This window comes from Myotis myotis, unplaced genomic scaffold, assembly GCF_014108235.1.
Source record: "Myotis myotis isolate mMyoMyo1 unplaced genomic scaffold, mMyoMyo1.p scaffold_m19_p_5, whole genome shotgun sequence".
Taxonomy (NCBI): domain Eukaryota; kingdom Metazoa; phylum Chordata; class Mammalia; order Chiroptera; family Vespertilionidae; genus Myotis; species Myotis myotis.
The window spans coordinates 7,009,237-7,031,972 of record NW_023416357.1 but is presented as its reverse complement, the minus strand read 5'-3'; the positions used below and the strand labels follow the sequence as shown (position 1 = coordinate 7,031,972).

The 22,736-nt window shown below is 45.7% G+C and overlaps 1 protein-coding gene across 1 annotated transcript in view; it reads right to left on the bottom strand.

Moving 5' to 3' along the window:
* EGFLAM (EGF like, fibronectin type III and laminin G domains) overlaps window positions 1-7,033 on the bottom strand; it is a 132,087-nt gene extending 125,054 nt beyond the window's left edge. The window contains exon 1 of the mRNA XM_036309791.1: window positions 6,725-7,033. Within this exon, the coding sequence (XP_036165684.1) occupies window positions 6,725-6,821 (97 nt within the window). The 5' untranslated portion in view covers window positions 6,822-7,033. The remainder of the gene's footprint in view (window positions 1-6,724) is intronic.
* Window positions 7,034-22,736: the final 15,703 nt, after the last annotated feature.

Genomic DNA, 22,736 nt, shown 5'->3' with positions numbered 1-22,736 from the left:
TGGAAGCCCTGTCAGCAAACACAAGTGTTAAGATTTAAATTGCCCGGATCTGCAGAGTCAGACGAAGACAGAATCTTCCAGTGTCTTCAGGGGAGTGGAGAACGAAGAGAATGGAAATGAGATCAAAGCTTTAGAAAGTGTGTCCTTGCTTGTTCCGGTTGGCTAAGGTAATAATAATTACTATGATTGTTGTTAGATAAAAATACCCTATCTTTTTGTACCATTTTAGCTTTGAAAGCACTAGTCTGCTTTATTTCCTTTGATGCTGAAAATAAGCTGGTGGGGTTTTCTGGGGTAAGTGGGGGATTTTTTTCAAAGCTGAGAAAATGCAAGAATCATTAATAGAAAAAGGAAGAACCACTGGGTCTTTATCTTTCTACATCACAGGTAGGGGATCATGAATTACTCCTATTGACTGATTAATGAGCAAACATGGGCCATTTCTTAGCTTTCTAGCTCTGTTGAAATTTTCACCAACCCTCAGTTACACATCAGCCTGGGTAATTCTCTCCCCCCCATACCCCCACCACCACCACCACACCCTGCAAAACTTGTCCAAGACAATTACTAGGCAGAAATCATCCATCACCCTTAGGATTACTGGTTCTCAAAGAAATCCATTCACGCAAGACCACACACTTGGCAGCCATATTCTCCAAATTAAAAATCAAGGCACGCGGTTGACCAAAGAGTCCTTCTGATTTGTCAATGAATTTATCTAAAAATTTTTACAACTCAGTACAAATTAAATCACATGCAAGCAATCATAAATTAACATGCATGGAAAAGGATAAAAGTGCATGACTTCCTGTGTCTGTGTTTATCAGTCACCATGCCTGAAACACAGTCTTTCCGTTACACCTAGCCATTCAGGATTTCCCCCCCGTTTACTGGTAGATTAAATAATCCCTGTTTCATAAATATTGCCTTCAAGCTTCAGGCTTCTAACCCTTTTTAATGCCTTGGTACAGGTACTGCCTCATGTAATCTTCCTTTGGACCTTAAATGGTAGCTTCTTTCCTTATCCTATTTTGACAGATGAGGAAACTGAGGCTTACAGAGCTCATACAGCTTGCTCTCTGCCACCAAGTTATCAATAAAAAATAGTCAGAACTTGAATCCAAATCTGCTGAATCTCAGTGTCAGTGCTCTCTCCCAAGCCTTCCTGCTCAGCCAGCAGAAAACAGCCATGGAGGCAGGGAGACGAGCTGGGGGGTGGAGTGGGCCTGAGGGAAGTGGGGAGGAAAGGTTGGTTAGCTACAGCGCGGCATGGCTTTTTGTTAATGCTGCTGTGGGGTTTCCCTCTTCTCTCCATGACTGGGATGGGGAAGCCAGGTGAGTAGGAGGAGGGTCTGCTCGGAAGAGATATCCCTCAGGAGCCTCCGGGAGACCACTGGAGTCCCACATCCAGCCTTCAGAACACCCACAAAGAGTCTAAGCACGGGGCCGCCTGGTTACAGTACTGGTGCATGTTGTTGCTGGCCACCCACCCGGTGTGGACGAACTAAGTGGAGACTGTCGGTGGGGTACAGAATGCACTGAGGAAGGGAGGCAGTGGGAGGAGCCCAAACTCTGCTTTGCCAAGTCTCAAGGTGTGGACTTCAACCTACATGCACCAAGTCACCTGAGGTTCCTGTCAAAAAGGCAAATGCCTGAGACGCACTCCAAGAATTCTTACCCACGTGGAAATTACTTGCTTGGGTCAGAGGCCTGAGACCTTCTGAGGTCAGAGACATGCTCTGAACCAGCTTTGGAAGGTGCGCCCTCTGCTGGCAGTACTTTGATTTGACTTTCACATGAGTGTCTATCCCTCCCTCCATACCCCATTCCTCCACCCATCACCACCACTGGGCTTCCCCATCCCGTGAGATCAGGGCTTCTTCCAGGTGCCAACGGCTTCCAGCTCATTTCATAAGGCTGAGGCCACACTCGGGTCCTTCTTCAAAACAGAGGTTCCCAACCAATGGAATCAAAGAGGGGTCTGGGGGTTTCCCCTACAACTACCTTGTGAGCTCTGTAATATCTCCTCCTCCTTTTCCCTTTTCTATCTCTAAAACAGCAGGTGCACTTCCGATCCCTGCAGCATGACATGCTGCGACTGAGACAAGTGGCAGGGGTCTTGGCCAGCTCCAAAGACCTGTTGCAACAAGACATTACGTCATTCATTTAGTTGATTGGGAGACACGACAGTCCTGCTGGCCGAGTGGGTGAGGCAGGAGAATACAGAATATCTTAGGGTAACCCTGTGTGAGCCGAGGCCCCATCTCAGCCTCAGACGCTCGACTCCCTGTCTTCCAGAAATCTAGTTCTGACTCACTGGACCACATTTGAGCTATAGTAACCCGTGAACAGATGGACAATTGGTCCCCAAAGAATTCTAAGGCTATGAAAGCCCTGGCTCAGGGTAAGAAACAAAGACAAAAACACCACTCAGTTCTTTCCTGGCCAAGTCACTCTTGCGTGAGAAAGAATTCTGAGAAAGAAGTACTGCCTCGTGTTTTACTACATTTACCCCTGACCTTGACTTCTCTGTCCCTTGACCTCTTAGAGAACCAAACAGGGGAGGAGAGGGAGGAAGAGAGGGGGAGAGAGAGAGAGAGAGAGAGAGAGAGAGAGAGAGAGAGAGAGAGAGAACTGGGCTTCTTATAGGGATTAGATATGATGAAGGGCAGGAGGGCTGATGGAATGAAGGGTAAAAGGAAGGTGCTTCTGCTGTGGTCCTGAACTGACCGAGTGGCCAGGTGCTGGGGATGTACACACAGGAACACCTCAGAGATGTGCAGCTTCGGTTCCAGATGACCTCAGTAAAGCAAATATTGCAATAAAGCGAAACACAGTGCATATAAAAGTTATGTTTACAGTATACTGTAGACTATTAGGTATGCAGTAGCGTTATGTCTATCAAAAAAACAATGACATTTTTAAAAGTCGCTAAAAAAGGCTAACCGTCATCTGAGTGTCCAGTTAGTTGAAATCTTTTGGCTGGTAGAGGATCTTGCCTTCAATTGTCTCGTAAACAACACAATATCTGCGCAGCACAATAAAACGAGGGTGAGCAATGTTGGTTGGAAAGGGAGAAGGAGGGACATTTAGAAGAGACGAGCCTCCTCTGATCCTGTGCTTTGTGCTTTGGGAAGGAGATATTTTTGTCCAATTTTACAGAGAGAGAAATACAACGGGAAGTACAAAGGTAAAGATTAGAAACCTGCATCTCCCTGAGGATGACTGTGGAGCCCCAGGTCCTCCAGGGAAAACCTCACATCCTGAACCCTAACCTGACCTTGATCCACTGGCCCTGGGATGTCAGGCAAACCAGAAAGGAGGAAGGAGGGCCGGACCCTTGGGCGGTCCTCCAGCCCAGAGAGTTCATGGATACCGAGAGGTACCAATCTGCCTTATGGAGCTGGTGTGGCTGGGTGCGCGCTGGTCCAGCAGGTGTGTCTGAATTTCCCTCCCCCTCTTCCTGCCCCACATTGGAAGGCTCAGCTGCACTTCTCCGTGAGACTCAACCTAAGGGAGAAGTGCCAGGGACCACTCAAGAGGGCCTGGGACGAGTTCAAGTGTCAACGTCTATTAATTTGCACCGTCCCTTGCCCACCCTCAGCCCAGCTGTTAAATAGCGCTTTGCATTTCCTTCCAGGTCTACGATTCTAATTTGTAATCTAAAAAGGAATGAAGGACATCCGATAAATGGCATTTCCAAGCCATGGGGAAAGGACGGAGTCCTGGCGATCTTCAGAAGTCCCCTTTCTACCTCCAGGTAGGCTCTAGCCCCGCCCAAGCCTCAGCCCCCAAGAGTTCAAGGAGAGAAAGCAAGGTTACAGCCTGATTCTTGTGGATGAGGTCAGCAGACAGTAGCTTCCAGAACTCCCTAGTGGTATCTTTCACATTCTGTTATCTTTGGAGGCCTGGGTGCAATCCCAGGTACAAATGTTTAACAGCATTCAACAGGCTGCCCCCACAGAGCAGCAGGCGTAACCCCCTGCTGGGCTCTGTCTCTTGGAGGCCCCCGTCCAGCCAAGAGGCAGACCCTCCGTGCCAGGCTGCACACTCTGCCCAGGGGCTGCTGAGAACTGTTTCTGGTCCCAAACATCAGCGCCTGAATTCCCACACCCCCACTTACTAGTGGTGACCTTGGGGGAGATACTGAATGTCTCTAAGCCACAATTTCATCTTTAGCTAAACAGGGGTGATCATGGTACCCACCTCACAGAGCTGTTGGGTTGATCAGATACATCTGTATGTGTCAAGTTCTTAGAACAGTATAGCCAGCACTTAGTTAGAGATTATTTAATTTGACTTAACTTGAAAACTGTCATTTCTTGTTTTTCTCGGAAAATGCAGAGGTTCCTTTATTAATGTTCAGTTACAGAAGATGAACTGTCTTGGGGTGTCTCGAGAGAAGGTGCCTATGTTGGACCCAAATTAGACTTATAACTGAAGCTGCTGCTTGGTTTTTTGTCACCAGATGTAGGTGGGATGGGGAACCTTCAGGTTGATTCTGAATACAAGACTTCTCCAGCAAAGCTGGGCTTGTCAAGTAGATTCCACAGTGTGAGGTGACAGACGGGGCCACCAAATAAACAGGACGGCTCCACCGACATGGTGGCTACGCTACCTTCAAAGTACTGCCCACAACCCAACTTCTAGTGGGGAAACATGGTACAAAGAATTTCCGTACGGACCCTAGCAGGACTTGCTGGTGTCTGGGGAAGATTATAAATTAGCTGGCTGCTGTTCACATCAGAGCCTAACGGGCACATTCAGTTTTTAATCTGGACCAATTTTCCGGATCAAAAACCGGTCTTTCCAAGGGATGTAAATGAGCACAGGAGGAAATCCCCCCCTCCCCACCGTCCCCCCTGAATTTTATAAAGTAGCTGTCATTTTAATCTGAGCAGCTTTCCAACCTGAAAGCCAGTGTCTGGATAAAATTATAAGGTAATGAAACATTTGTCTAAGCTAAGCATAGTCCAAACGCTCCTTCTACCCCAAATTTGATGTATTTAAGACGCTAACATGTTTAACAGGTGGAGTTTCCACTACTAAAACCCCATCCATGCTTCAGAGAAAACCAAAGAGGCATCTTCATGGCATGAACAGCAGAATGAGGCTCTGAATGAACCAGGTAGGAAATATTTCTAGGAGAGGAACTACAGAAAATACCAAAGGAAATATGATGAATCATTTGAGCAGTTTTATACAGCAGGGTTTTGTAAAATGTTTTGTTTTAAAAATCTGCTTCAATGCTGGAAATCCTTAAAAGAAAAATGTATATACTGTTGATGTTTAAGAACTACAGATAGAACTATGCATTATTCAAAATTGTGAGTAGATGGTTTTATGTGAATAAATAACCCGGAGAATGTAATTGATCATGATGTGGTTACCTAAGGAGGAAAGTTAGAAAGTGGCCCTTCTCTGAAATCCTGGTAGATGTCCGTATGTGTGCATGTAAGAAAAGAAACGAACATAATATTACCTTGGACCACCGCTGTTATCTTCAGGATGAATTGAACAGTAGAAACAGAGAAATAGAATAGCTCACATTTTAAGTATGCTGCAAATTATGATAATGTTCTCCATTCCAAGGCAGGTAGCAAGGTGATAACAGATATAGTCTCTCCCAGAGCTGAACAGCAACAAGTCATATAACCAAAAGGAGAGATCCTTGAACAGCGAATATATTTAAGCAGCTTTATGGGAACCTGCCAAGATTATTTCCTCTGCCCTCTGATGAGTTTCCCCTGGTTTGTCTCTTATAAAAAACACTATTTGTGAAGACAAACTGCACTTTCTGCAAAGTTTTGCAGGCTGCATTCAAATAAAGTTATATTGTTTTCCATTGTTCATAAGGCATAATTAATCCCATAAGACAACCTTGCTTACAAAGTAAACTAAGAAAAAAACAGATTTTCCAGAATTCTAAATATAGTGTCAGCGAAAAAAAAATAAAAACCGTTTTTCGGGGCAAACAATGGTTAGAACTTAGAATGTTCTACTTGGAATAATCTCACAACACAGGCCAAATCAAAGTAAACAAAATACAGGAAGACTTTTTATGGGTGAAACTAGAGGAAATGCAAGTTATTATATTTCGAGTTCTCTCCAATTCCTTCTAACAGTCTACAACCCTGAGCAAAGGCAGGAGTTCAAAACAGGATGAAATTCTGAGAAAGCACCCTCAGTCAGAGTGGTAGAGACTCCTAACATTAACCGCCGCATCCCTACTCAGTGCGTGGGCAGGACCAGGGATGGGCAGGGGGGACTCCAGGCAGGCAAACCTTCACACACTTCACAGGAAATGGCTGGGCTCTGGACAATATGAATTCAATAAGATGTTTGGAGACACAGGAGGAGCTGTCTGCCTCTGCACAGTTGCAATCCTCTGTAATTGAGACAGCATGATCGCTAGCCCAGCTCTCAGGTCTCTGGGATCAAATGCAGAGCTTTCCACCTCTGCTGTGCCTGCATAATAGATCATTCTTTTAACAAACAAATATCCCTGGAACACCTCCCCACCCCACCCCCCGGTCGGGCTGGGGCCGGGGGTGGGGGCGGCTCATGTCTTTTCTCAGCCCGGGCAGCGATGAACGCAGTGAAACTGGCGCTGGTGAGGGGAGAGAGAGGCGGTGCGTGGACCGCTTCGCGTCCTCACCGGGGACCGGGACCAGGACCTGGGCGCTCCGCCCGGGAGGCCCCACGGGCGCGCAGAGCGTGTTACCTGGTTTTCGGCGAGCTTCCCCGATCAACGCGGAGCCGGACTGGAGGCTGCAAGCCAGGAGCAAGAGCCGGAACAAGATGCCTTGGATTAAATCCATTTCACCGCCGGCTCCTGCAAAGTTTCACCAAGTCCCGGGCGCACAGAACAAGGGCGTCTCCTGGGGGGGGGGGGGGGGCAGTGGGACGCCGGCCCCGCGGACCCCCTGGTGGGGGTGAGGGGGTGAGGGGCCAAGGGAGCTAGACCAGCAACCGCCAGGAGTCCGAGGAGGCAGGACCGCAGCCGGAGGTCGGCGTGCGGGAGTGAAGCCAGTTGCCAGCAGCAGGGCTGGGGGGGGGGGGGGGGGGCGCGGAGGAGGCGGGGGCTGCGAAGGAGGCCCGCAGGGAGGGACCAGCTGGCTGCGGAGGGAGGGAGGCTGGACCCGCCCGGGGATGTAATTACAATCGGGTGGAAGTGAGAGGGGCCGGCCCTGAGACAATTGACTGTTCGCCTACCTCTGGGGCAGACGGCCCGCCCGTCACCCCCTCGAATGACCCCCAGCTCAGCCCTTCCCGGCTGGTGACCTCGGTTGGGGGACCAGGAAGGGGCAACTTCAGCCACTGGAGACGCAGGGCAGGAGATCAGTGACTGCAAGTCCCGGACCCTGGGCCGCGGTCCTCCCCGCGAAATGTTGCTGCACCTCCCCCTCCCCTGGCTGTACCCCCTCCAGCCGCTGCTTTCTCGGTGGCTCCCACCCGCCTGGGGACTTTCCCAGCACCTCCCCAGGGGGCCCAGGTCGGTCGGCGCCCCAGGGGGACTGCGAGGGCGAGGAGAGGGTCTGGGTATGCCAGTGGGTGCGGGAACTAGGAAGAGGGGGCGGGGGCGGCCGGGCTGGGCGCTAAGAAGATAAATGGGACTTAAGACGCGCAGATGGAGAGCTGATGCCCCATCACTTCAGAGGCAAACTCCGCGTGGAGATTAAGGCCCAGAGTGGGGGAGCGGGGTCCCCTGGCTTCGGAGGAAGGCAATTTGAGACCCTTCCGGGGCGGAGATGAAACTCCAGGTTAAGCCCGTTGGGGAGAGAGAGGGGAGCTTGAGCCCCCTGGAGGGCGGAGACGACCTGGCTGGGAGCGCACGCCCGCCGCCCGCTGCCTGGGGTCCTGGTGCCTGATACTGGATGGGTGTTCCTGGGCTGGTTTCCTGGCCCGTAGAGACACCTTCGCCTCCGGATTTGCCGCCTGGGGACTTAGTAAAATGCGCCTTTTGCCAGGTTTCCCTGCGAGAGGAGAGACCCTGGGATGTAAGTCGCCTTGCACACAGGCGCGCTGAGCTCCAAGCCAGCCAGAAGAGAAAGCAGACACAATAAATAAACCAGGAGGGAACGCAGCTCACCGGTGCCGGGAGAGATGCAAGGCCCTGGGAAGTGCCCGCAGAGGAAGACCGTGGCCGCTGCCCCAGAGGACCAAGGACCAAGCACTGAGGCTGCGGCCCTTCCTTCCACCGCGGCCTGGGAGAACCCGAGGGAACACCTGTTGACCCATAGATCTCCCCCAGTGAAGCTCCCGGGGGCGAAAGGTCTGTCAAGAGCCGGATCTTGTTTGTTGGCAAAGCTGAGGCTATATTCCCTGATGGTGGTGTTCTCAGATGTGCAGCTGCCCATTAGTAAATGCCAGGTCCACTCCAACTTGAGTATTGAGACGTCGTAGCTGTGACACCAGAGCTTGTCCCTTACGCGAATCTGGACTAGAAAAGTCCGGAGGGACTGCGCTTGTCACTTCATGGCCATAAGAAAGCCCTCCTGGGAGCCTGGCGGGGTGACTGCCCCCAGGGCGCTATCTCCAAAGCAGGGTCACAGACCCTAAGGATGATCAAGGCCCCTAGAAGTCATGGAGGCCCTGCCTCCGCACCCTCAGGGACCTGCGTTCAGCATCCTTGGCCTGTCAGGGGCCTGGACTTGAACTCCAGCCCCGAAGTTGTTGGCAGCTCTTTCCATGAGAAGGCATTTTCTTATATCTGACCTAAGGTGGCACCCATAACCTGGCGGGTGCTACTGTGAAGATACCTCCCATGCTGGTTCTGCTCTTTCCCACTTCAAACATGATTCTCCCTGATGTAGAAACTGGAAGTAATAATAGCCATTAGCATATGGCCAGCATTTATATAACACCTACTCTCTTTGAATTGCTCTCTAGTCCCAATAATAGTCATCCCACACAGGTATCTTTAGTAGCATTCTCCCCACTTGACAGACAAAGAAACTGAGACTCTGAAAGTTAAAAAACTTCCCCAAAGACCTGCACTCCCAAGAGACAGACTTTGCGTTGAACCCAAGCAGTCTGGCTCCAGAGCCCAGGTTGTGGGACAGGTAGGGGGAGAGCTGACACAGGGGAGACTGAGAAACAGGGCCTGTGGGGGCTTCATCCTGGGCCCTGCTTGTTGTAGATCTTGGTAAAATATAGGGCCTGGATAAAACCATCAGTGAATTCAGATTTTGCTCTCTCCTTCCATATGATAAAATAGCACCGTCTAATCTAGCCGTGGGCAAACTACGGCCCGCAGGCCGGATCCGGCCCGCTTGAAATGAATAAAACTAAAAAAAAAAAAAAAGACCGTACCCTTTTATGTAATGATGTTTACTTTGAATTTATATTAGTTCACACAAACACTCCACCCATGCTTTTGTTCCGGCCCTCCGATCCAGTTTAAGAACCCATTGTGGCCCTCGAGTCAAAAAGTTTGCCCACCCCTGGCTCTAATCCAAGTCACTTTTGCTCGGAATATGCTTTTTGAGAGACCTGTACAAACCGTCCACTGCACGTTTTGCAGACCTGAGTGGCAGCCTTGCCACTGTCCTCCTCCTTTGTCCTCACCACCTCCTCAGACTTGGCCCTGGACCTCCCTTCCATCTTCCGTGGATGGCCCTCGGCGACTTGGAAGCCGGCCTGCTTTCCCCAGAGGCCCCTCTTGTTTCCTGCTTGTAGGATTCCCTCCGATCGCATGGTTATATTTTCCTTGTGAGGCCCCCAGAGCTCTGGGTCTTCAGGCCATCGAGTTAAGAACCTGCTTCTTGAGATCTGCTCATGAGAATTCTAGGGCACACGTTCCACTGAACTTGTCCCGTTCCTTTGCCAGTCAAACCGCACCCCCTAAGGTTCCCTCTTCCAGTTTGACAACCAGCTTAGGGCCCTTGGAAATGCGATGCAAGACTAACAGAGCAAACAGAATGCTCGCCTTTCACACTCTTCCTGCCTCTGGGGGGAGAGAGCTAAAGAGGGCAAAGAGGCTTTGAATGTTTCATTTTTAAAAATCTGTTCAGATTCACTGGAGGTCTAAACTCAATTAACAAGGTCACCAGCAGAAGACCGACCTGCCTGCTTTGCTCAATATCATGAAAGAAGACTCTGACCCTTGCCCCCTGGAATGGATTTGGAGGCTGTTAGAAGAAAGTGAAGGCAAACTTACAGATTACAAAATGTGTAGAAAGGCCCTAAACGAGAGAAAAAGACAGCAGCAAAGACATTAGCGTTAGATTTAATTTAGTTCTTGAATAGGTCATATGTACAGATAAAATTTGAAATGTGCATCAGGCAGCATGAATAGTGGAAATTAAGTTTCCTTTCACCCCTTCCTCTCCCAGAAGCAATCATTGTTATCAGTTTTTTATGTATCTTTCTTTAGATATTCTAGGAACAAACAAATATGTACACATATATTTTACACAAACAGGAGCATCTTGTACAAGCCTTTGAACCTGAAGATCCTACCACATAAGCAAATACAGATCTGCCTTCCTCGCCCTAACTGCTGAATAATATTCTATTGTATAATGTGCAGCAATTCATCCTTTCTTCTATAGTTTTTATGTAACATTTTTACTGTTATAGACAACACTGTAGTGAATGATCTTGAATATACAACGGTGTGCATATGTTATGATAGACTGTAGGGTGCATTTCTAGACGAGCCATTGCTCAGCCAAAAGGATACATGCCTTTTCAATTTGATAATTTGGCCAAATCCCCCCAAGGAGAGTGTATGGATTTACACTGCCTCGAGCAATAGATGAGTATGACCATTTCCACAAATTCTCATCAACATAGTGTCTTATCAAACTAGAACTTTATGTTACATACATGTAAATGACATGTTTTAATCAACATAGAACATGTAAAGAAAGTGCACAAATAATAAGTGCAGTGAATGATGCCTTATAGCAAAGTGAGCACACTGTACAACTACCCCCCCCCGCCATCCCTTCTCACGCTCCCTCCCTAGATGTAGATATTTTTGAGGAAGTATCAAGAGAGTTCAAACGTTCATGCACTTTCAATTAAAATACACAAATAAAAATTGATCAGTCAAACATGTAATGTTTGATTCCCCACCCCTGAAATGAAGCAAGCATTAATTGAGATTTGATCCCATTCTATAGAAGGCTCTGTGCTGGGAACAGAAAGACTAATAGGAAAGGAAACCCAACAGTGTCTTCTGCACTCAGAAGACTACATTCTGTGGCAAGAAGACAGCTGCACAACCAACTGCTCCACAAAGCAGACCAAGGAAGCACTAGCTGGCGGTGCAAGCATCATGCTGTTGTGTCAAGAGAGGAAGACCCTGTATTACAAGTGACCACCTATGTAATGATACATTGAAATATAGCCATTAGCCTCACAACTGTATAAATTATGCTTATGTACATAATAGGACTCCCCAGGGGCAGAGCTGGAGTGACCAGGGTAAATTAGCTGGTATTCTCCAAATCTGTCCTTCCTTCTGCGTACATGTCTAGCAGCACTGGTTAAAAGTGACTGGGAATAATAGTTAAGTTGGGCAACCTGATGATTCTCCAGCCTTTCATTTTAATGTAAACTTTTTACTAAATAAAGGTGAATAAATCCCAAGTGTATAATTCAATGGATTATCACAAAGGAAATAAACCCGTGAGATAAGCCTCCAGATCATGAACCAGAACGATGCCTGGCTCTAAAAGCCTCTTCATTCCTCCCCCAATCATAACCTACCCCACAATCAAATGGGAACGCATTTTCCTGATTGCTAACATCTATATTAGTTTTGCCTGGTTTTGACCTCTATGTAAATGGAATCCAGTAATTTACTCCAGTTATGTAATCATTTATGCCCAGCCTCTGTTACGCAATGTTATGCTTCAGATGTTCATTCAAGCTCTGTGGTTATTTCTCAGTGCTGTATACTATTCCACTGTATACATGCAATTTGATTTGTTTTCATTCTCCTGCTGATGGACATTTGGGTGTTTTCTAGTTTGGAGCTACAACCCAAAATGCTTACGTGATCATTCTGGTGTGTGTCTTTGGAAAGCACAGTAAGCCCTTCTGTTGTGATAACTGTGAGCAGAATGACTGCGTTATATGACAGGCATATGTTTAGATTTGGAAGATATGGTCAAACAGTTTTACAAAGTAGCTCTACCAATTTCCACTCCCACTGGCAGCATATGAAAGCTCCAGGTGGTCCACAGTCTCACCAGTGTTGATACTATCTTTTTCATGTTAGTCATTTGATGAATGCGCAGCAATATCACATAGTTTTTATTTGTGTTTCTTTGATAACTAATGCAGTCAAGTACTTTTTCACTCGTCTATTGGCCATTATATATCCTATTTTGTGAAGTGCCTGTTCATGCCTTTTGCCCATTTTTCAATCAGATTATCCATTTCTTATTAGTTTGTGAAAGTTCTTTACATATTCTGGATACAAGTGACAGTATTTTTGTTGGTGGTGGGTATTTATTTTGGACATATTTTTTGTTAACCAGTGTTACCCCCAATAAATTCAATAAAAAGGAAGAAAAAAAGTATTTTTCACCCTCTGTCTTGTGTTTTAACTTTCTTAATGATGACTTTTATTGAACAACAGCTATAGTTTTAATGTAGTATGGTTGGTCAAGTTTTTTTCTAGCATTTTTTATATCTTGTTCAAAAAACTTTATTTACCCCAAGGTCACAAAGATATTATTTGGTTTTGAGGGTTTTCTTTCTAAAAGAGTTATCAGTTCCCTTCCGTATTTAGATCAGCAATAGATTTCTGTATATGATACGGATGGTGATCACAGCCTTTTACAATGGCCTCTCCCTCCTGAGACAGAGACGGGCACCTGCACTCCAAGGGAGGAGAAGTGATTTCCAGGATGTTCTGGTCCATGTCTTTTCCTCTGCGAGCATCAGCCCAGCTGATGTTCAGGGCTAAAGCTGTGGCCGCACTCCCACCTGGTGTAAGCATGTACACAGCCACCTGCACTCTGTGTTTGGGGCATAAACAGAGCCCTTCTGCTCCAACATATCTCACTTACCGGTCTCTCTGTTTTCCTGAAATTCCTAAGATTTGAAATACTGCCATGGGCTGAAAGTATGACTTGTTAAGGATTTTCCCCCTTCTGTCCCAAAATGCACCAGCAAGAGATGGAAGAGAGATGTTTTAAGAACTTTTATCTAAGTGACCACTCTTGAAATGAGAGTATTCTTCCTGCAAAGGAAGAAAGGCCTCCTTAGTACTGTGCCTGTTGACACAGAGGTAAAGATTAACATATTCGCTAATGAAGCTATCACCTAGCACATCAGCACCAGGGTCTACAGCAGGTAGAACATGAGTGTAATAGGCTTTGGGAGGGGAAATCGTGATGTGCGGGAATCAGAATGTGGGGTATGGACCGTTTGCAACAGCAACACCTGGAAGCAATAATCATCTCCTTCGCTAGGGGAGAAGCTGGGAAAATACACCAGGGATAGAAGGGAGTATGACCCTGCTACCTAAAAATAATGGGCTTAGAGCTTCTTGCGCCAAAATGGATCAAAATGTACAAAGCAAGATGCAGAATGGAGTGCGGGTGATGACTGAGTGTGGGAAGGGGTGGGAGGGTCTGGCGTAGATGGGGGAAATAGCATTGTTTTCTCTTTGCTTCTATTTTACTCCTAGGAATGTCTATTTGTGTTAAAAAGTAGGACTGCATTTTAAAAGACTACAGGGCAGTCTAGGTGGAGTGACAGGAGGAATGATAGGGACTGAGAAATGCAACGGAGAGATTCGGGTGCCACACGTCTTAGGAGAAGGAGAGAATGAAGAGTCTGGGTCAGGGGCTGCCAAGGGGAGGGGGCATGAGAGGCAGTCACCCATGATGTGACTCAGGCCAGTGCTGCCAGATTTAATGTGCAAGAAAGAGAGCCAGAGGCTGCCTCTTCCTGCTGGTGCAGTGACCCTGCAGCAGGCTGGAGATCTCCTGGGTTGTGGGATCTCCAGGTCCAGGGGCCACATACCACATAAGATGCCGGAGCCCCACAGTGGCCACATGCCAAGGCTCAGCCTCCTAAAGGCACCTCTTAGAGAGCCAGCCCACAATTCCAAAGGCAGGGCTTGTTTGTGACACAAGATGATGTCAGGACATCTCGGTGGGCTAGGGGTCAAGGGCCCTGCACTCTCGCTCTAGCCCTGTCACTAATGGTCAGTGGGACTCTGGTGATTCCATCACCTCTTTAGACCTGATTTTCCTCTCCTATCAAATGAGGGTGTTGGCTACGATGAGTCTCAGCTCACATCTCTATGCTTTCCCCAGGCCAAAAGTCACTGCTTAGAAATAAAACGAGTCGTGTAAAAGTTCTATTCTCAGAAAAATACTTTTCAGTTGGAAAGCAAGAGTCTCTTACAAATAAAAATAAATAAAAAAAAAAAACAGTAAAAATGCAACATTTAAACACACACACACACACACACACACACACACACACACACAAACATGACCACAAACGCAGAGGCACCACATACCCCACAGGACAGGCCTTGCCTCTGAGAAGCTGGAGGCAGAGAACTCACAGTTCCCAGTCCGCCCAGACAGGAAATGGGGAGGTGTGAAGGGTGGGGCGCGGGAGACCGGAGTTGGGAGGAGTGTAGGAAGCAGAGGAATGCTGGCTCAGTGTCTGGGTTATTTAGTGACTACAAACAAATGCAGATTTTCTGATGCCAAGAGAAAAACCTGTGGAAAGAAGCGAAAGGCCAGTTTTTCCATCTGAGTTTGATTATATTTTTATCTGTGTGTTCTTTAAGGGAGGAGGTGAGAAGGGGGAGGGGCGTGGAAGGTTTGAAGGTGTGGTCTGATGGCCAGGTGTCACTAAGTGGAAGGGTAGCTCAAGGAGGTAGGGGGTAGCTTTGGGAGCAGTGTGCTTGGTTTGTACTGTGGACGAAAGGCGGCCCAGCCTAAGACAGAGTCTTATGAGCTGTTATTTAAGCCAGAAGGACCATTGCTGGGAAGCAAAATCTCAAGGAATTGAGAAAATGCTCTGGAGAAGGGCAGTTGTGCAGCTGATTGCGCACATTACAATACAATCAAAGGAGGAGGCGTCAGGAGGGTTACATGAGGTCCAAACATGGGAGATTAAGGGGGTGGGAGAAAGCAGAGCAGGGAAATCTGTGAGATTAGATAAAGAACAAAATGGAGAGACACACCTTCTTTTACATAGGCGGGTGCAGGCGAGTTAACATCTACTGCACCCAGAGCTGGCATGCTGGGAACAAGATAGTGATGAGGGGTTCTATGGCACTATTTTAAAGGGTCTGGAAAAGGGAGATTACTCTGACATTTCAAAGGTATGTTATCTTAAATGCAAAAAGACAATAGACAGGCTCACCTAAGGTAAAGGCTGACCTTTGTCAAGGAAGCCACAGGCCTAGGACAGGCCTACCCACCATGACCTGCTTTTCATTGGGAATTTTAATGGTCAGACCATCCTGGGCGGTTACTTTCGGTCTCTGGGTTTGTAGGGCCCACCATGTAGGCCTCCCCAGAGCCTGTCAGGTTTAGTATGGGGCCCCTTTTCTGTCCACGGTGCCCAGCCCAGGGAAGACAGGGGGTGAGAGGAAAGGTGTAAGCAATAGCAGTTGTCCGCATGTCAGGATGGTAGTGCTGATGGGAGGAAGAGGAACGAGGTAGCTTCCAAGGAAGTGCCTTATCCAAAAAGCAGGAGGGGATGACTTAGAGTCATGTTTTTAAGTTAACTGACAACACGAAGAAAGATCAACTGTGAAGGACGAGGGACAAAATCAGCCTCGGCTCCCTCCCTGTTTGATGGGGAGTCACACCTACTTCGAAGGCTGTGCCCATCAGATGGGATAACCCAGGGCAACATGCCCATCAGATGGGATAACCCAGGGCACCATGCACTCCACGCTGAACTGGGCACTGTTTTGCTCCATCCCTCCCCTGCTCATCATGGAGACAGCGAAGGGCTCTGCTGCACTACAGTGCAGAGGACTGGTGGATTATGTCTAGGCTGTCACAGAGGACGTGGGGACAGCGATGAAGCTTTGATCCAGACACTTTCCACGTGAACTGGAAATAATGGAAAATCAAGGCTTGTGTTTTGGAACAATGAAAGGCCTCTCCAAAAGATAATGGTGTACTTAGGCAGGGGTTGTCCCGGGAAGGAATAATGGCTGCTGTGCCATCAAAATAAAGGAACACAAACAGGGTATACCTACACGGGTGGGGTGCCAGCTAGCCCTCGCAGCTGCTGGGAGCATTCACCCATTCATAGTTTCCTTCAGCTTTAGTTAGTGCCTCCTAATTGATCCAGTATGCATGTTTTTCATGTTCCCTTTCTTCTCCTTGGGTTGTTACTCATCGCATGTCCCTGGGTGAGTCACGTTGCGTCCCTGGCATCGGTCTCATGGGCTGAACTGCATGAAGCCCAAGATGCTACCCAGCTTGGACATTCTGGCATCCAGGCTGGGGCACGGCAGCCCCAGGCACAACCTCCTTAATCCTGTCCAGACCCAAACTTATCCCAGGGGAATGCCACCAGAGCTCTGGTGTCTGAGCAGAAGGAATAGACCAAAGAGATTCCTGAGCCCAGATAATGGAAACGTTGACTTGCACAAAGTAGGCTGTCCGGAAATTATTCATTTGGCGAACAGGCAGGGATGGTTTTAATTGCTCTTTGGTCCCAAGCTCTATTATTATCATGAGTTTAATTAGGGAAAAAACGACAACACACAATTGAAGCTACCCCCTTTCGCTGGGGTGAACAGCAGACTGGACCAATATAGTGGCTTTACTTTGTATGCATCGACAAGTGTGTTATGTATACGTGCGCCCCCATGTATCCCACCCATGCCGGGGTACACCTGGGCTCCCCAACAGTGGAGAACTATGTGGAGGGAAATCGGGACAAAGAAGAAACCCGGAAGTCAAGGAAGTAAATTGGGAGTGGAGAAAGGAAGTGGAACAGACAGAGAACAGAATACACTCTAGCTTATATTCCAAAAAGTCCACAGGACTAGCTAACAAGTTCCATAGCACAGTTTCAAATTTTAACTATTTAGCATTTTAATGACAAGTCAAGCAGATAAACAAAATTGCCAGTTCAAATTGGTTGCCCTCACAGTGTGTCCTTCTATAAGAAATCAGAATTTAGCCCTAGCTGGTTTGGCTAAGTGGATAGAGTGTCGGCCTGCAGACTGAAGGATCCCAGGTTCGATTCCGGTCAAGGGCATGTGCCTTGGTTGTGGGCACATCCCCAGTGGGGGGTGTGCAGGAAGCAGCTGATTGATGTTTCTCTCTCATGGATGTTTCTAACTCTCTATCCCTCTCCCTTCCTCTCTGTGAGAAATCAATAAAATATATTTTTTTAAAAAAGAAATCAGAATTTATGTAAAAGAATTTGGAAGATGATTTATTTTTTCATGACTTAAAACATTTTTTAGGAAAGTAGTCCCTCCAAAGCGACTTTTCCAGATATTTTCCTTAAGAGTAGAATAGACACTTAAGCTAAAGTGTTAGCATTAATTTTAATATTATGTATTCAGATATAAAGATAAAACATTATTGAAGTAAAAATGTAACCCAGTAAAGAAAGTAGAATATATATGTATCCAAATTGAGATTTCATTTAAAAAATTTTTAAATACATATATTATATTAGTGGAAAAAAATAATTATACTTAGAAAAAATTATTATTCTTAAAATATTCTCCTTCTTTTCTCATGTTTTCTTAGGAAGCCAAACTGCATATTCCCTAATGGAGAACAGAAATAATCTAAAATTCTCTGTTCCTTCCTATGTACCCAAAACACATCCTCTCTTCCTATAATGCATGCTTAGTTTAAAGAGTAAACTTTAATAGCAAGTTATTGCTAAGATAACCTATTAGGATGTTTAAGGAACTGAGAATCAACTTTTTAAATCCGTAAAGCACCTGTGTCAGATTCATGATTAAACAAGCACTCTTGCATATTTATCTAGATTTAAAGAGCTAGAAGATCACGGAATGGGAGGGACAAAAGGGTATAATAGTATTTTACCCTCAAATATCCAAATAAATTAGCCTATATTAGTATTTAGTTTGCAAAACAAATATGTAGAAAGAAGAATCTCTACACTGCAAATTTTCTCAATTTTATTTTCATATGTGAATGATATTCATTCAAATCTAAAGTGAGAGCTTCCAAACTTACATATTGATAAGGATTTGTTTTATGTTATATTTTAATAATAGTAAATTAATATGGCTATGGATAGTAATTTGATTGTCTTTTAGAAACAAAAATCTTTTATTTGATCATGTATGTAGTCTGTTCAGAATTACTGGTAACATAATTTATATATTCCCAAACAATAATGATTCTAATGCAGCACTATCTAAATATGACTAGATCTTTCAAAAGCTAATAAAACATGAACAAAATGATTTCCCCTTAAATCTTTGCAAAAGAAAAAAGTTCAGACTTCAGTTTCTTAAACAGTCATGCCACAAACAAAAGGGCTTATTACTCAAGAGGATTACTGAGTGCAGAAAAACTACTCTCCGCTTTTGAGGCCAGCAGGTTCTGACATTAGCAAAATTTCTTGTGGACCACTCAGGCCAAGGACTAGCCTGGGAACCCCATGCTCAGCTGATGGGGCCCTCCGGCCTGGCAGCTACAGAGCTTCTTACCTCTCCACACCTCTCTTTCCCTGCAGGACCACGAGGGCAGGAGCAAGGTGGGCCAAAAGCCTCAGGTGGGCTGGCTAAAGGGGAACTCTTGAATCTGTTTGTTTGTTTGTTTGTTTGTTTAATATATTTTTTTATTGATTTCCGAGAGGGAGGGAGGGAAGGAGGGAGGGAGGGAGAGAGAAACATCAATGATGAGAGATAATCATTGATTGGCTGCCTCCTGCAGGCCCCACACTGGGGATTGAGCCCACAACTCAGGCATGTGCCCCTGACCGGAATTGAACCCAAAACCCTTCAGTCCATAGGCCGATGCTCTATCCACTGAACCAAACCAGTTAGGGCGAACTCCTGAATCTTGGCGGGGCCCAGCCCCTTCCTGGTCAAGGTAGCTTAATTGACCAAGAACAAGTCAACAGCAGCCCTGAAGTCTTCCTCTCGGCAACCTGTCTTTATATCCTGCACTTCCATTTTGTGCGAATTGCCAAGCCCACTAGTGTATAATATCAAAGAGTTTACAATAAACTATTTGGATTAAAAAAATGAACCGTATTTCAAAGCACAGTGTAAATGAGGGATACTTGTTTCTGAGGGGATATTTGCATTTTCACAGAAAATCAGAGCAAGGAAGAAAGTAAGAAGCCTAACATGCAGATGGATGGCTCTTGACCGGTGGTTCATAGCTTGGCTGCACATTAGAATCTCACGTGGAGCTTTATAAAGTGCCGATGCCTGGGCTCCCTCTCCCGAGATTCTGACTTAGTTAGCCTAGGTGAGTTCTCAGCATTGGGATTTGTAAAAGCTCCCCGCGTGGCTTTAATAGGCAAAGTTGGCAACCCCTGCTCTCCAGTGAGAGAGCCTAGCCAGCCGTGGGCAAACTACGGCCCGCGGGCCGGATCAGGCCCGTTTGAAATGAATAAAACTATTGAAAAAAAAGACCGTACCCTTTTATGTAATGATGTTTACTTTGAATTTATATTAGTTCACACAAACACTCCATCCATGCTTTTGTTCCGGCCCTCTGGTCCAGTTTAAGAGTCAAAAAGTTTGCCCACCCCTGGTAGCCTGAAGCCAGAAGGGGAAAGCTGATGAGCATGTGGGGTGGTCAGGAGGAAGACACTGTAGATAGGATTTATCCATCGGAAGAGGGGCTGGTCTGGGGCAGCACTTCACAAACATTAATGTGCACATTCACCGCTTGGGATCTTGTTAAAAAGCAGATTCAGATGCAGTAGGTCTGAATGGCTCCTGAGATTCTGCGCTTCTAACAAGCTCCCGGATCATGTCTGAGCTGCAGATCCAAGGCCACATTTGAGTGGTAAGGGTCTAGGTGACCTTGAAGAACCTTCTGATCCTAAGATTCTATTATTGTCTGAATTGAGAACATCACGGCTCGAGGAGATGTTTTTCCAGGGAGGGAGCCCGAGGGCTTGACCCACAGGGTGCTATTTGCCTAATCCTGGCATAATGAAGAACAAACTTGCCAAAAGCGTAACTCCCTTGACCTACAGTTGGAGAAGTCAGGTTGAGACCCAGTGGAGAAGCTAACGTGCTAAGAAAATGTTTCAGAGCTCAAAGGGAACCAAGGAGCCGACTCAGATGCTCTGCTGAGTAGGCCTGGTATAAGCTTAGAAATCTAGGCACAAGGGTAAAGGATAAAGTAGGAATGAGAAGTAGATGCATGATATTTAAGTATAGCAAATGATTTCCAACAGTTTATATTTTACATTTTAAAGCTTATGAAACTTTATTTGGGCAAAAACACTAAAGATAAATCTAGTAAATGAATATAAAGAAAAAACAGACTAGCTTTAACAATCAGTGGTTGCCAGAGACTGTGGAGGGGAGGGCTTGTCTACAGGGAGATAGTATCTGTTGGGGGTGACAATAGAACTGTTCTGTCTCTTGACTGTGGTTACCTGATTGTATGTGCTTGCCAACTTTTTTTTTAGAACTGTATATTACATGTAAATTTTACCTCAATAAACCTGAATTTAAAAAATTGCATATATGTCTTTTCTATTTTCAAATGCGTTCTCTCTGTAGTTCCTTAACCTTCATTTACAGCTAATATTTCCTGACTGTTTAGTCAGGCACAATGCTAAAGGTTACAATTACGTTTAACCATTTCAAATTTCCATTTTCATAGGTTAAAAGAGGATCAAATAGTTATTTCATGTGATTGAACCTAATATTTACCACAACCCTTTGAGGTAGATACTATCATTATCTTCATTTGAGTTATAAAATAAGGCTAAGGAGGGTTAAGTAATTTTCTATAAAACTCAGTGAGGAGGATGCCAGTTTCAAATACACACACACACACACACACACACACACACACACACACACTAGTGGCCCAGTGCACGAATTTGTGCACATTGAAAGGAAATTAATTAGAAGAAATATTTTAATATTGCTATTCGCCCTTTCTCTATAATAGAAGTGTCAACCAAATTCATGATAGACAATGACAGATGGAAACACACGTGCGACTGGCGCTGGTGAGAGCTTTATATGTATCACACATGTGCAAGTCAACTTAGTCTTTTATATATATAGAATAAACTTGCTTAATTAGACCTGCTTTCTGATTTAGCTAAACTTTTTCCAGCCCAGTGAAGCATCCCAACTTCTCTTTCAAGTAATTGTCAGCAACACACCAGTAAATATCAACATGAAGCAGATTATTATTGTAGATCACTCAGGGAGAACAAAGGGTAAAATATTTAACTGCAGCAGTGTTTGACTATATTCTGTGCAATGAGATAACCTGCAGTAATTTTGAAGGTCCACCATTTTTTACTTCTTTTAAGTCAGTCAAGTTTCTAAGCTTTCTAAATCTCCATTTTCTGGCTAATGAAAAGAAAATAGGATTCCACTAAGGAGTCTCCTATTTACCTACTCCCGGACTTCTGTGAGGATCAAATGAGATGGGGCATAGGAAAACGCTTCACGGACATTTGGTTAAACTGTAACATGTTTGCACCTGGTTATAAAGCAAGTTGGGTTCCTGGGCTGAAGAAACTCTAAGGAGGCTAGTCGTTAGGAAGAGGAAGCTGGGCGTTGCTATGTGATGTGATTACCCAGTGCCCACAGGGATCGTTTCTGAGCTGGGCTGGGCTGTGGGCCGCATTTTGTGCCATGGGGTCTTGGCAGTGTTGGCTGCGATTTGGCGGGGTGTTGCTCCGGGGTGGTGGCGGGGCCTGTGTCCCACTTGGGGGAAGCCAAGTGTTGCTTTGTCGGTGCCAGGTCCGCAGTGTCTTTTCTCTGTAAATGACCAGTGCGCGCCACAGCAGCTCCTGCATTGAACGTCTGCCCCCAGGTGGTCAGTGCGTGTCATAGTGACCAGATGGATGGTCGGATACTTAGCATATTAGCCTTTGATATATATATATATATATATATATATATATATAGAGAGAGAGAGAGAGAGAGAGAGAGAGAGAGAGAGAGAGATGATTAACAGAGAAAAGTGGCAAAACACAGAGATTCCAAATGGAAGAAAAAGGACCCACCCATACTACCATCATCACCCAAAGTGCAGGATTTTAGTGTATTGTCATTATCAATTTTCTAAGCATTCAATAAAAATTATTCTGATGCTTTCTCTTAATAATTGAAGAAGAGAGATACAGACATTGCATAAATCCAGTGGAGTTACAAATGAAGATTTTTGTCTTATTTCAACTTGCCAGGCATTTTGATAACTGAGAAACAGCTTAATACTATTTTATGCACTAACCGTTTTAATTTTTCCCACCTATCTTCTCTCTTCACTTTCTCCCCCCTTAGTACTGGAGTCAACTTCACATATTTAAGATGGCTCTTGCTAATTATCCCAAGTTTCCAATGCAATACAACACTCAGAAAGAGCCTAAAAATACCAGTGCCCATTTAATAATTATGGCATTAATTTATCTCCAGGGTTCTCTTATCTTCTCCCTCCTGTGAGTCATTGATAGCTTTTGGCTTCAGATGAATTCTGTGTGTCAGAAATAGAGAAATTGCGTTGTAGAGCTAATTCCAGCTGCCAGAGAAGCTCAATAAGCCCCCAAGAAGCTTTTGAAAAATCAAA